This window comes from Mustelus asterias, chromosome 11 (genome assembly GCF_964213995.1).
Source record: "Mustelus asterias chromosome 11, sMusAst1.hap1.1, whole genome shotgun sequence".
NCBI classification, from domain to species: domain Eukaryota; kingdom Metazoa; phylum Chordata; class Chondrichthyes; order Carcharhiniformes; family Triakidae; genus Mustelus; species Mustelus asterias.
This window is the reverse complement of record NC_135811.1, coordinates 71,514,248-71,527,860: the sequence shown is the minus strand read 5'-3', so window position 1 is coordinate 71,527,860 and position 13,613 is coordinate 71,514,248. Positions and strand designations below refer to the sequence as shown.

At 43.3% G+C, this 13,613-nt stretch overlaps 2 protein-coding genes across 2 annotated transcripts in view; one reads left to right on the top strand and one right to left on the bottom strand.

Moving 5' to 3' along the window:
- dcaf7 (ddb1 and cul4 associated factor 7) overlaps window positions 1–9,296 on the top strand; it is a 44,997-nt gene extending 35,701 nt beyond the window's left edge. The window contains exon 6 of the mRNA XM_078223726.1: window positions 785–9,296. Within this exon, the coding sequence (XP_078079852.1) occupies window positions 785–957 (173 nt within the window). The 3' untranslated portion in view covers window positions 958–9,296. The remainder of the gene's footprint in view (window positions 1–784) is intronic.
- The window catches only part of LOC144500582 (voltage-gated inwardly rectifying potassium channel KCNH6-like), a 137,056-nt gene continuing 126,325 nt past the window's right edge, over window positions 2,883–13,613 (bottom strand). Inside the window, exon 13 of the mRNA XM_078223725.1 lies at window positions 2,883–12,528. Within this exon, the coding sequence (XP_078079851.1) occupies window positions 12,247–12,528 (282 nt within the window). The 3' untranslated portion in view covers window positions 2,883–12,246. The remainder of the gene's footprint in view (window positions 12,529–13,613) is intronic.

The window sequence follows — 13,613 nt, the reverse complement described above, 5'->3', positions numbered from 1 at the left end:
TAAAGCTTTCCCATTATTTACTGTCATTTGCCAATTAACATTCCAGTTCATCTCGATGAAGTCCACTTTGTTATCTTGTTAAAGTTGTCCATTAACCTCTCATCAGCTATCTTTAACTGACATTGTTCCCTCTCCTGGTCAGTTTGTATCCTGAACTTAATTATGTTGTGGCCACTGTATTGACCCTGAGCAGATGAACCAGGTTTTATCTCACCAGTTAAGGTTGGGTTTGAACAGTGTTGAAATTTGTTCAGTTTTTGTTTTTCTTTCGATCTGGGGTTTGGTGTGCTGGAAGTGGTTATTGAATTCCATTCAGTGATTGTGAGGCCCTTGCTTCTCAGCAATTACTCAGTATCTAGGAATTCCACTTCAAGGTGGGCTAGGCTGATGTGGCCTCCAGCAATGGTTTCACCCTGTGCTTTTGCTTAGCCTCTGCTCAGCACCTCCTGCGTTCCCTTGGTTGAATTCCAGGAACTTCCTGATGGACAGAAATTATGGGCTATTCAAATGATTGGAACTCCCTCCACTTTAACACTTAAAATAACTCACTCCACTGTAACATTTAAAATAATAAAGCAGACAGTCCTCTTTCTGCTCCTTTTTCTGACACCTGCAGCAGTAAATCTTAGATCAAACTGCACTGAGAAGGAAAACCACAAGCTTGATTCACTTGTCTGTAAGCACTTCCAATTGGAGGATTGTCTGGCTCTGGTCATCTGTTAATTGCAATGAGGGCTGATACCTTGTACTCTTTGGTCTAAACCAATTGTGTTTTTGTTTAAAGCGGATGACCATCAGGCACTTATTTGGGACATCCAGCAAATGCCACGTGCCATCGAAGACCCCATCTTGGCCTACACAGCAGAAGGAGAAATCAACAATGTCCAGTGGGCATCGACCCAGCCTGACTGGATAGCAATTTGCTATAATAACTGTCTTGAGATCTTACGGGTGTAGTCCTGTTGACCTACACTAGTTGAGGGAGGGGAATGGGGGCCTGTTGTATGTATGTGCAGTGTGAATGAGTTAAAGTTAAGGATGTTTGTGCTGATTCTCAGTGTTGTGTTATTGTATACAGAGTGCAATTGGCCCTTTCTGGGTCCAAAGTAAGTTTTTTTTTTTGGATTCCTGATCATTTTCTCCCCCCGCCCCACTCCCCCTTTAAAAAAAAACTTAAAACCAGCTAGGAAAGGATGAAGTTTTTATTCAGTCAGTTATCTCCACCGCTAGTAATGTCCATACAACAATCTTTTTTAAAATGTCACTGTAAATAACACTCTAAATTTTACAATTGGGCTAATACCGGCTGGGATAATTCTAGTTTCAGAATAGTTCTGTTCTCTGATCCACTTCAGTCTGGTGATTTTACTGTAGCCCCAGTAAGGGACTTGCTCTTCTGCAACTGTGAGCTAATCCTATATGCCAGGTGTGTGGAAATATTTTTCCTCTTGATTGAAAGGTGAGAATGTGTCTTTTCAGAAATTAATAGTGAATACTTCGCAACTTGAAGCTATAAAATCCGTTCGCAGTGAAGTTTACCGTCGGTCCTCTGAAGTGTATCTAGACAGTGAGGAGAACGCTGAGTGATGCAGTCAGCAATGATCAGTGCCTTTTGAGAATGCACCCCGACTGCACCCAGCATCAGCAAACGCCACCCTCGTCCACCTTTATGAGCAGTGTGAATGTGCGCAGACAGTGTTAGCACCAGAACGTCATGTCGATAGCAAGGGTCTGGCTTATGAAATGGCCTGTAAAATGCGATATTCTTTGTTTGGTTATTCTGTGTTTTTCCAGGTCAGATGCCCAATGTCGCTTGGCCAGTGTAATGTAAATGAGACCCGGGTTCGATTCCTGGCTTGGGTCACTGTCTGTGTGGAGTTTGTACGTTCTCCCCCTGTGTGTGTGGGTTTGCTCCAGGTGCTCCAGTTTCCTCCCACATTCTGAAAGACATGTTGGTTAGGTGGATTGGCCCGAACAAGCACCGGACTGTGGCGACTAGGGCAATTTCGCACTTACTTCATTGCAGTGTTAATGTAAGCCTTACTTGTGACTAATAAACTTTAAGAAAAAGGTTTTAAAGATGTTGCACCCACCATTGGAAACGGAGAGCACCATGAAGTCACAGAATGGGCAGCAGAGTGGGCAAAGCGCAATGACCATTGCTGGCATTACTTACCATTGCGGCTGTAAACTCACAAATTATCTCAACCAGTTCATCCAAGTCCAGAATTACAGTTCCATAACTGGCCACTTCCTGGCACTCAGTCCTCCATTGATCTATTAAAGTTGTTTGTTTCTATGCTGTACTTTGATATAAACCGGGTGCGTTTGCGGCATTTACTTCCAGTATAACTGGATTGCCGGATGTGGTTTCATACTGGTTGTGTCATACAAACTGAGCTATGCTGAAATGGGGCTTGTAACCTGAGGGAGCTGTGCTCGCTGCTTTTCCCTGCTTGCAGTGTTATTTTACACTGCCTGTTGTGGGAGGCCCAGGGAAGTGAAGGGCAGAGGGTGAAGTAATGGTTTGAGGGCGAGCCTGAATATTTTGGTATTGGTGGCATTCCCTCAAGTAAGAGGGTGAATTAAAAATGGGCAAAAGCCATTCCATTATGAAGTGGTATCTTAAGGCAATAGAAACTCATTTATGCTTTGCCACTGCTTTGTCCCTGCAATTCACTTTATATGTCCCTATCCTCTCACTACCCCACCCTCCAACCTATGGAGCAGGTGTGAAGCAGGAACTAACGCGATATAATGTTGTTTAAGGGAATGGACAGAAAAGAAACGGTGACGAGGTACAATTGAAAAGCAATAAAAATGAACAATCCTGCACAGCATAGCTGCAGTTAAGTTCTAGTGGCTGTGTTAGGCTTTTATTGGTGTGCATTATTTGTCCAGTCCTTGCATTCTGTAATCCAGGCGAAGATGGTGCAAAACTAATTGGCTTTGTTTTTGCTTAGCATTCAACTCAGTGAGTTTAATGGGGTCTCCCAGCAGCAGAGTGATGGAGTGTGAAATGTCTTTCCTTTAGGATGTTCTATGTAGAGCATGTGGTCTGTTTTGGGAGTGTGTGCGTGTATGTCTGTGCGTAAGTATACATTATACACCAGAGTTCTCTTTAAAATTGCTTTGGCTGTGAAAGCATAAGTTCGACAAGGGAAAGTACCTCATTTCTGGCCAGTACTTGCTGGGGATATCACAGACCAAATTACGGGGAAGAATGCTCAACATTGGGTATTTCCCAGCAAGTGAGAAAAAAATGAAATTCTGCATAAAACTGAGTAAAACTCATACCCAGTAGACTTGCTTTCCCATGTACCCCGGTCATCCTCTCCTCCACCAGTCATAGTATAGACAGCCAAGGTAGAGGAGGAGTGTAAAACTGATCATGTTCAACCTTTGTTTATTGACTGACCCCCCCCCACAACCCCACCTCCTTGTATATTTAACACTGCACTAATTCAGGGAAATAATTGGCAAATATAGGATTTTTAATGGGAGGTCATTCAGTGATCAGTAACAGGAATGGATACGCATTGCTGAACGCAGCACACTGGGGAATGAACCACAAGCTTTTAATTCAGGACACTTGAGTCACATTAGAAGTTGGTTGGAATTCAGCTTGTGTTCTTGTAGTGGGTGTACTGGTGTTGGCATTGTGGATAGCGGGCTTTTAACCATCTGCTGTTTCTTATAACCAGGGCACGGAATTCAGCTATGAATTTCACAGTAGTGATGTATGTGTTAAATAAATAACTAGATTTTTGCATTTTGAACTGTATTGTCCCAGGGTACAGTACTGGTGGTTCAGATGTGTCACAATGTAATACTGGGGTAGAGGTCTCACTAGAATATGGTTACTGTATTGGTGGTTATAGATGTGTCACTGGTGAGGGGAGTAAACTAATAAGTTGAAATATTGTGACGTGTTTTGCACATTGGAATATATAAACAATTATGTAATACTGTTACAAATACCGACAAGTGATGGCACTGTTATTTACTAGGCAAAGGTTTCTGCTAAACCAATTTGGCTTGGGTGTGTTTTAATTTCCAGTTCTTTGTCAATGAAGCTTTTGATAGTCAACGACAGTGCCCTCAATCCTAACTGACTGGGAGCACTCCCTCCCACTGTTGTTCAAGTGCTTCCACCATGTGGTAGTTTTCTCATTTTTAAAACTAATTGCCCAAATCCAGCCTTGCCCCAGTGCCTCGTTTCTCGTTAACTGCACCCACTTATGTTTGTAACCAGTGGGTGCTCAGGGAGGCCATGTTGAAAAATTGTGCTGTAAGAGAGATTGACTGTAAAGCTGCTGGGTATTTTAACAACTTGTGTTTTCATGTTGGCGTACATATTAAATGCTGTGTAAGAGGGTCAGGTTTCCTGGTCAGCTGGTGCATTGGAATTATCTAATTTTGTTACCAAGTGACCAAACTGAATGTGAAAGGTCTGCAATGCAGATTCACTCTTGCTGAAAGTACACCGGTTAATGTTAAAGCCCCTGCTTCTCAGTGTGTTGAGAGTGAGTAATACAGGTGAAGTGGTGAAGCTCCTAGACCCAGTGTCTGTTGAAATAGCTTCAGTCAACTTGGCCCAGTACTTGTTAAGTAATGTTGCTTGCATTCCTTTGAATTCTCTGTCTCCACTCTGTCCAGTTTTGAGGCACTCCAATTTTGGATGAAATCCTGGGAGGAGTAATACATTTTAAAACAAGTTCGTGAGAGCGAGAGTGAGCCTGTTGATTCACATAACCCTTTTTGGTTAATTTGGCATAAGGTGCCCACTGTGTGATGGCCTAACATGCTTCTTGATGTCTTTATCCTTTGCTTGAGCTTTAAGCGCTAAAAATACCACATCTTTAGTGATGAATTTTTCCACTGTAAATAATATCACATCTTCAGTCTGGTTCTGCCTTGCAAATATGAAATAGTATTTTTACACAGTCTTTATCCTACCACATGTTAACTCCTAAATTGTACCTTCTGCTTGCGATTGTTGCCAGCAGCCAAAAGCTGATTGCTTTGAAAATGTGTTTTTAAAATTAAAAACAATCCAAGTTCATCCTGTGACACAAGTGGCTAAAATCACCGCTGCAAGACCATCCCTGTTTCAGCCGAGAGCCCTGGTGTGTGCTGAGTTCGCTGACCTCAGTTGCATACACTGGCTAGAGAAGCCCTGGGATGAGGAAGGGAATCGGCCAGGGTGAAGTACTGATTCGAGCTAAGCAGTGATCCCATTTGGAACATGTCTGGTTGCCGGGTCAGGGTTCTGACTGGGGGTCACTTTGGGAATTGGTAAGATATTGGTTGAAAAGGAGATCTTGTATCCATGCTATCATAACTCGTACTTGGGAAAGTTGTGCGTCTCTAGATTGGACTGCAATGCCTTCATTATTCAGTTTATAACTAGCTTCTTTACTCACCTGACACTACCACGTGGTGCCACTCCTCACACCCTACACCCACTTAGCACAGATGTGTGCAACATTTTCCTCAGTCAATGACTATAATTCATTGTACCTCTTGTTCTGACCGAGTTCTTACTGTCACTCGAGAATAACATGCAATAACTCCATAACCCATTAACTTCAATCAATATCAGCACACTTCAATGGTGACATTCTCAAATTTCCATTATATATAGTCATGAGTTTTGAAAAAGGGAGATTAACTGCAGATTGTAACCTTGTAAACTTAATGTGTCTGGACAGAGGCATATATGGGATGAAGTACTAATGGTTACTTTCATTGGCAGAGGGTTTGGAGATGATTAATTGAGTACTTTTGTTAATGTGGTGGTACCAATATTATAAATAAGCCGATTACATTGCATTGTGGAATGGCAGCTGCAGTTCTGATGTAGTTGGGAATCACTGGCCTAATAACATTGTGGGGGTCACAGTTTTCTGTATATCAGAGCTTCTCTTCCTCTGATGGTTCTTTCCCTGCTGATGCATTAGGCGATGAATTAGATGGACTAGCAAGATCCCAGGTTCAGTTACTCTTGACCCCTGGCAGGGAAGCGCTGCCAGTTGCTCTCAGCTCGGTTACCTTTAATGCCCAGTGGCGCATGGACCTTTTATGGAGTTTGTTAAGTTTTCACGCTGAGCTGGGGAACTCTTACAAGGAAGCCCAGTCATTCAAATATTACGAAGTTAGCTTTCTGTTTGAAATCTTAATATTTCTTATTGGAGCCCTGCTTGTTGAGTGTGTGTATTCCTATCTGCATGGCTTGGATCATTTTAAGCCTACACTGTTCAAGGGAGTAGTACAAAGGAATAGTTACAGTAAACCCCAAACAGATGGGTTCCGGCAATGGTACCACTGAGTGCTTATATTCTATCACTGACCCATTGCCATTTGATCTGCAGCTTTAAGTTGTGGGGTTTATTTAATCTACACTATTTCATACATTGCCAGTTGATTGCTCTGTCCCCACCTTGATACATGTGCTAATCTGCAGCATTGCAAACAGGATCCTGATCATTGCAGCAGCACCGGTTTAGGGGCTTACGATTTCACCCCGTTTGTGTGTTAAATCATCAATTTGTATAGTATGTGTTTTTAGATGTTGTTAAAGAATCTGTCATGTTTTCCTGACAGTTGGAAGGAGAGTGGGTGTGTCGCTGGTTTCTCTGGATTATACTGCACTCCTGATTCCGTTTCAGGGATAACAAGATCATATTTACTTTCCGGTTCACCACTAATTGAAGCCATGTTTGTACAACTTCACAGTTTAATCACTGCTTCACTAGGATTCTATTGAAGTATAATGTGGACGGATGAGAGTTTCAGGCAGTGATGCTGTAAGTATTGTTTATTGACTAGGATTTAATTGTAGGTGCGTTATGTTCTCTGTCCCTGCGTGCTAGGTTGTGTGGAGAGTGTAGGTATTTACAATTGTATAACCCCTGGATGCAGGCCTATCATTGGTGCAGATAACAATTTAATTTGGGCAAGTGTACATTATTGGATTAAGTATCATTTCTTCTCTCAGCTGTTGTGCTGCTTTAGAAAGTTCTTCGGGTGAACAGCAGAAATGGTCTCATTCAACTGCAGCCAACACCTGCGGGGAAGGTGTGTAATGTATAAAATCAATCTGTTGTTTCTTCACTTGGAGTGTGTCAGCATAGTCTGGTTGTTTTTTGTGCATATTATAGTTAGTTAGGCACAAACCTCCCTCTGGTACCTCACCCAAGAGATCATTGAAGCTGAATTGGGATGTGTCAGCAGGTTGTTTGGTCACAAGAGGCATTGCAACTGAGGCTTATCTCATGCGAGCACTTGAGAGTGGGTGCTCAATGACAACTTGCGAAATCTCCCTCGCCCTCTACTAGCTCCAGTGGCACTGGACCCAATTGAAGCACTTGCTGCCCTGACTAAGATCAGCTAATTGCAAAAGCTACACATAGGGTTCAGGTCAGGATCTGCCACCAGGGCTTCCTTTACCCACCACATTGAAGAGGGAGTGTGTGGATCTAATTGAACCCTTTCTTGCTTGCTGCCAGCATCAAGCGGCCATTTTGAGCAATAGTTTTTGATTCAGATATGCTAACGACATCCTGCTTAGATACTTGAGGAAGCTAATAGAAGCATCATGCATTTAATTTCATCTGTTCGCTGACCTCCGTGCTTGAAGAAATCCAGAACTCTGCAGGGTACCAGTGTGTGGTACTGATCCACATGGCGTAAGTATGATCCAAGCTTATTAGCCCTGTTAACTGATTCCAGTGTGGATGCTGGGAATTGGAAAGGGGTAATCATGGGAATCCTGCTAATGTTCGTTATCCTGTTGTTCATGTCTGAAACTGATTGTTGGTGCTCACCATGTGGGCTCCTAAGAATGGCCACTTGTGCCCGGTCCTGGAAAGGTCATTGCTGCCAGTGATGTTGGACAGTGTGGGAAAAGTGGGCCTTGGGTTGGGAAGGAGGTAATCCAAAGCTTGATGTCAGCAGCAGCGAAAACCCCCAGAGTTGAATGCTGCCCCAGATGACCATGTATAAAATTGACTGTGTACTCGAGACACTTGCTGTTAATGCCCATCATTGAACACTGGTTTCATTCTGACAGGTCCCACCTTTATGTTGGTGTGTAGTGGTTGTTGCGTTTTGGCAATCAGCATCAGTGACTGATGGTGATATCTTCTGTACTGAGTTCTGCGTTTGAAAGGTGATGTTTTAGCTGTTATCCATTGATCTCCCACTGTGCCATTAGATTCCAGACTTGTTCATTTGTGTAGCTCAACCTAAATTTATTTGCATTGACAGTATTTCTAGATGTATGTTCCAATGAGGTGTATAAAGTATTAGTGCATGCTGCTTGGAAAGGACAAAGCACAAATCCTAGTGGGGCGGGGGGGGGGGGGGGGGGGGGCTGGTTAGCTCAGTTTTAGAGACTGCCAACATTTATTTTTGCCCTGTTTTAATTCTGGGACGGACTGGGGTAGGGTGTAGGGTCATATATTTCAAAAGGAATTGTGCATCTGTCTGGTTCCTGTACATAAAGCAGCCACTGTCTCGGACAAGGAAGTGGGCTGCATTGTATTTTTAACGGTCATCAGCCTTCAATTGAACAGACGGCCAACTGCAAACTGGGCTGTCCAGTTCCACACTGCAGGGATGGTCACTCTATTTGGTTAACTAAATCCTTTCTTCCTGAAGCTGTCAGTATAAGATCTTAACTTGCACGTTGCCTCTTTCAGTCCACACATTATCTCCGGTGTTACACTCTTCTGAAGGTTTGATGTTGTGTAACTATATGCCCCCCCTTTCATTTTAAACCTGTCGCATGGCAGCTGGTTGAGTGTAGCTGCCAATTGTTTTTAAGTAGTTAGTTCAGATGCTGTATATCAGACTGAGGCAGGAATGTGTGTTTTTTAATTCCTCACATTTTGATTTTTTAAAAACACAATGCACCCTTGGAATTATATGAGCTGGACATGTTTCTATGGCTTTGTTTCCTCGCCTATTTACAGAGGAGTTTTGTCCTAGCACTTTCGGCTGGTGCCCCGAAGTGTAATTTCAAGGCTACTGCATTTAATGTTGGAAGGAGCATCCATCTTATATTGAAGAAACAATTTGTCTTTAATTTAAAAAGTCTTCAAATTTCTGAATGTCCATTTACCTTGTAAATGGCACTTTTCCTATTTATATTGTGCGATTTTTGTCCAGTTTCTGTTCATTAATGAATGCATAGCTGAGTGCTTTCTTAGAACTGTAGAATGTTTTTGTTTACAATGGAATATATAAGATGTTCACTTTTTCTTAATAAAATGACTGAAGCGTGTCAGTGTTATCGTAGTCATCTGCCAGTTTTGTACTGTTGATTGTTCCTGTGTCAATATTGGAAAATGCAACATGGTCTCCAGGTACGTTACCACCTGAGGTTGTCATTTTAAATCTGAATTGTTACGGCACAGAAGACAGCCATTTGGCCCATTGTGTCTGCACCAGCGCTCCAAATGACAACTTGCCTAGTGCCGTTCTCCTGCCTTCTCCCTGTAACCATACACATTCTTTCTTTACAGATTGAAATTCTTTCAGATGCTTCAGTTGAACTACCTCCGCACAGAGGCAGAGTACATTCCAGACACTAACCACTATGAAAAAATTCTCAATTTAGCTTTTGCTGATTGCTTTAAATCTGTGCCCCCTCGTTCTTGATCCTTTCATGAGTGGGAACAGTCTCAAATCTCCTCTCAGCTTCCTTTTCTCAAAGAAAACAGTCCCAACTTCCCAAACTATCTTCATGAAGCCCAGGATATTGTGTGCTTTAGTAGCTTCTCTCAACCTATCCTGCCACCTTCAATGATTTATGCACATATATACCCAGGTCCATCTCCTGTACCCTGAGATCCCAGATGAGTCAGAGCCACTTATAACACAGGGGAGCCCATGGAATCCATGCTGCTCTCAGTCCTGTTTCCTTGCTCTATCCCCATAGCCCTGCAAGTATATTTCCTCCAATTGCTCATGCAATTTCCATTTAAAATCATTGTCTCTGGCTCCACAACTCTCATGAGCAACTGGTTCCAGATCATTGTCACTCGCTGTTTAAAAAAGTTTTCCTCACATTCTTGCATCTCCTGCTCCAAAACAGTTCATCTGTGTTCCCCACGTCTTGCACCATCAGCTGATGGGAACCGTTTTCCCTTGTTTATCTTATCCACACTCTCAGTCCTGTACCAACCTGGTTCAACAATTCCTCAATCTTGATCCAAGGAGAACAAACCCAGCTTCTCCAGCCTAACCTAACAAAAATGACGTTGCAAAAATAGAAAATGCTGTAAAATCTCAGCAGGTCTGACAGCATCTGTGGAGGGAGAATAGAGACGATGTTTTGAGTCTGGATGACCCTTTGTCAGAGCTGAAGTTATTGTCCTTCCTCTAATAGAACACAACATTGTACACATTGTTAACTTTTCCTGAATAGGTTTCCTTGTACAGATTTATCTTTTGCCTCCTTTGTAAAGACCGTTGGAACTGGAAAATACTTTTTTTCCCCAAGATCCCGATGTCTGCATTGGGTATAGTGTGAATTGGATAGTCATATAAGATAAAAGCAAAATACTGCAGATGCTGGAATCTGAAACAAAAACAGAAAATGCTGGAAAATCTCAGTGGGTCTGACAGCATCTGTGGGGAAAGAATAGAGCCAATGTTTTGAGTCTGGATGACCCTTTGTTAGATACAGTCATGTTCCCTCTACATTTCCCAACAAGAAATTTAAAGGAAACACTTCACAATGCTGGATATGTCAATCTAGCATAGCTAAAATAAAGTTAAGAATATGGCTCTTGCATGATAAACTCCAATAGCTTGTGTGCTCTTGCTCTGATTCAGTTATGCAAATATTAAGATCTGGGAGGATGTTTCAGTTCACTTCACACCACAGTATTTATAATTGATGGAAACAAGCCAATTTGCAATGAGATACGTAGTCAGCTAAGCTGGTTATTTTTGGTCAGGACAGGACACCAAGGAAAATGTGACCTGGTCTGAGGATTTTTTTTGTTTACCTGAGAGGAGAGATGGATAATATTTCATTAAAAAGACAACACTACCAACAATACTGTATTCTCCCAGTGTACTGAACATATCCACTAAAGCCAGTGCATATGCTGGTTGGACTATGCTCCAATAATGACAGCATTGCTCAGCCAATTAGCTTACTGTTTATTATATACTCAATGCAAATCTTTTTTTCCAAGGGCAAGATTGTTTGGCCAATGAGAACGTTGCCCCCATTTTTCTATGCAATCAGATATCACAACCCCGTGGGCTGTAGGCTCAGATAGAGGTGTGTGGAAGATGAGAGCAGCAGTTGTCAATCTGAAACCTGCAGGAGTTGGGGTCAGGTGAGTCTTCTGGCACTATGGAGAGAGTTAGGACCATGCAGGGTGTATATGCCATCCACTGCCTACCAGACACATCCACGTTGTGCAGAGGGGGGAATGCTAACTATCATCCATTATGATATGGAAGAACAGGAAAAACACTTGACTGCTCAGCCCCCTTTTGGATTGAGGTGTTTAATGATGTGTAAGGTTGCGGGAGGACTTGGAGCATGTGCTCATGCTGGGAGTGGAATTCTACTGTGTTAGCACTCGGGTGAGAACCTCTGGTCAGTGTTGAATGGATTGTAGTAGATTGACATTTGGCTTGGCACACTGCCTGATAATCGAGTGACATCAATGGAATAGCTAACTGCAGAGGGTGCACAACTGTCAGCCAGTCGTTACAGCCTGTAGGTTAAGCTTACCACAGCACAGATGGCGAGACAGGTTCCATTTGCAATGCATCAGCACACTCCGGTACTGCAGAGGTCACACACACACACCAAATTACCATCTTCAGTTGTTCCACTGCTGCCCAACGGTGTTGGCTTTCACATTCATTGAAAATTGTTGCCCATCTACAACCAGACCTGTGTGCACAATGTTTTTGGAAATATCCTGAGACTTCACAGAATGGCTGTTGTTTTGATAATAAATACTTTAAAAATCAAGCAATGGAATTAATAATAAGCTGGATTGGGCTTACTGCATTTTCTCCTCGTCTAATAATCACACAAACCATATTGTTTGAGGTGGTCTCGCAGCAGCTTTAGTAACACAGTCCTGCCCAATCTCCCGTTCGCACCGAGGGGCAGGTGGGACCCCCAAGGCAGTGCTGATCTCTGCAATGTGGCTCAAAATCAGAGGATGGAGCGAGGCAAAGTTCCTGCAAACTCCTGACGAGGCCCTAACTGCCTGGGAGGACTGGGTCCGACACATGCCGCTTAATGTCTGTATGTGTGCTGGAACTTTCCAAATGCTCAGGGAGTGAGGGAAAGCGTGAGGGGCTGAAGTAAGTGGGTGAGGCAGCCGGTCTCTGAAGATTAGCTCGAAGGGGTGGGGACGTTTGGTGCCCAGGTCGAGGGTGGAGGATGACAGTTTGATCAGGAACCACTGCCCTCTGAGCTCCAACAGACAAGGATTCCTGGGATTTCTCCTGTTGTTTCTCCCCCTTGGAGTAGCACGGAGTCTGGGGAAGGAAACACAATTCCATTAGAATGATTACACGAATTATGTTCACACAGTTTAATGGTCTCACTTTCCACACCAAAAGAAAGTGTTACCCTTTTCCAATCTTGTTGCAGGTAGGTTCTGCGGGGTGGGGCACCTGCGGGGTGGGGGGCGGGGGGCAGAGGGTGGGGAGACATTGATTAACATGAACTCAACCCCCAACAAGAAAAAGGGGGGGACTGGCTCTGGGGAAAGTGGCTGAAACAAAGGACGGGTCTGCGAGAAAACCCAATGGTAAGTAATGTCATTCAAGTGGCACAGTGGTTAGCACTGCTGCCTCACAGCACCAGGGACCCGGGTTCGATTCCCTGCTTGGGTCATTGTGTGCGCGGAGTTTGTACGTTCTCCCTATGTCTGCATGAGTTTCCTCCGGGTGCTCCTGCTTCCTCCCACAATCTGAAAGACGGGCTGGTTAGGTGCATTGTCCATGCTAAATTCTCCCTCAATGTACCCGAACAGGTGCCGGAGTGTGGCGATTAGGGGAATTTCACAGCAACTCCATTGCAGTATTAATGTAAGCCAATTTGTGAAACTAATAACTAAACAATATAATTATGGCTGATCTTCAAACTTCCCTTCCTGCCCTAACCCCATGTCCCAGTCCAAAAATTCCAGAGTCACAAGTCTTCGAGTGAAGAAATTTCTCGTCATCTCTGTCCCAAATGCTTGACATCTGTGTCCCTGTGTTCTAGATTCCCTAGCTAGGGGAATCATCCTCAGTATCTGCCCTGTCAAGCCCCTTCAGATTCTTGAATGTTGCAATGATTTTACCTCATTTTTCTAAACTTCAGGGAGAACAGGCCCAATTTAGTAATCCTTTCCTTATAGGGCAATCCTCTCATCCCAGGAACTATTCTAGTGAACCTTTGCTATGGCACCTCCAAGTATATCCTTCCTTGGATATGGAGAATAAAACTATGCATAGTATTCCAGCTGTGGTATCACAAGTCCTGTTCATTTGGAGCAAGACTTGCAAATTCTTGTACCCCCAATCCCTCTACAACAAAGGTCAACATATAATTTTCTTTCCTAATTGCTTGTTGT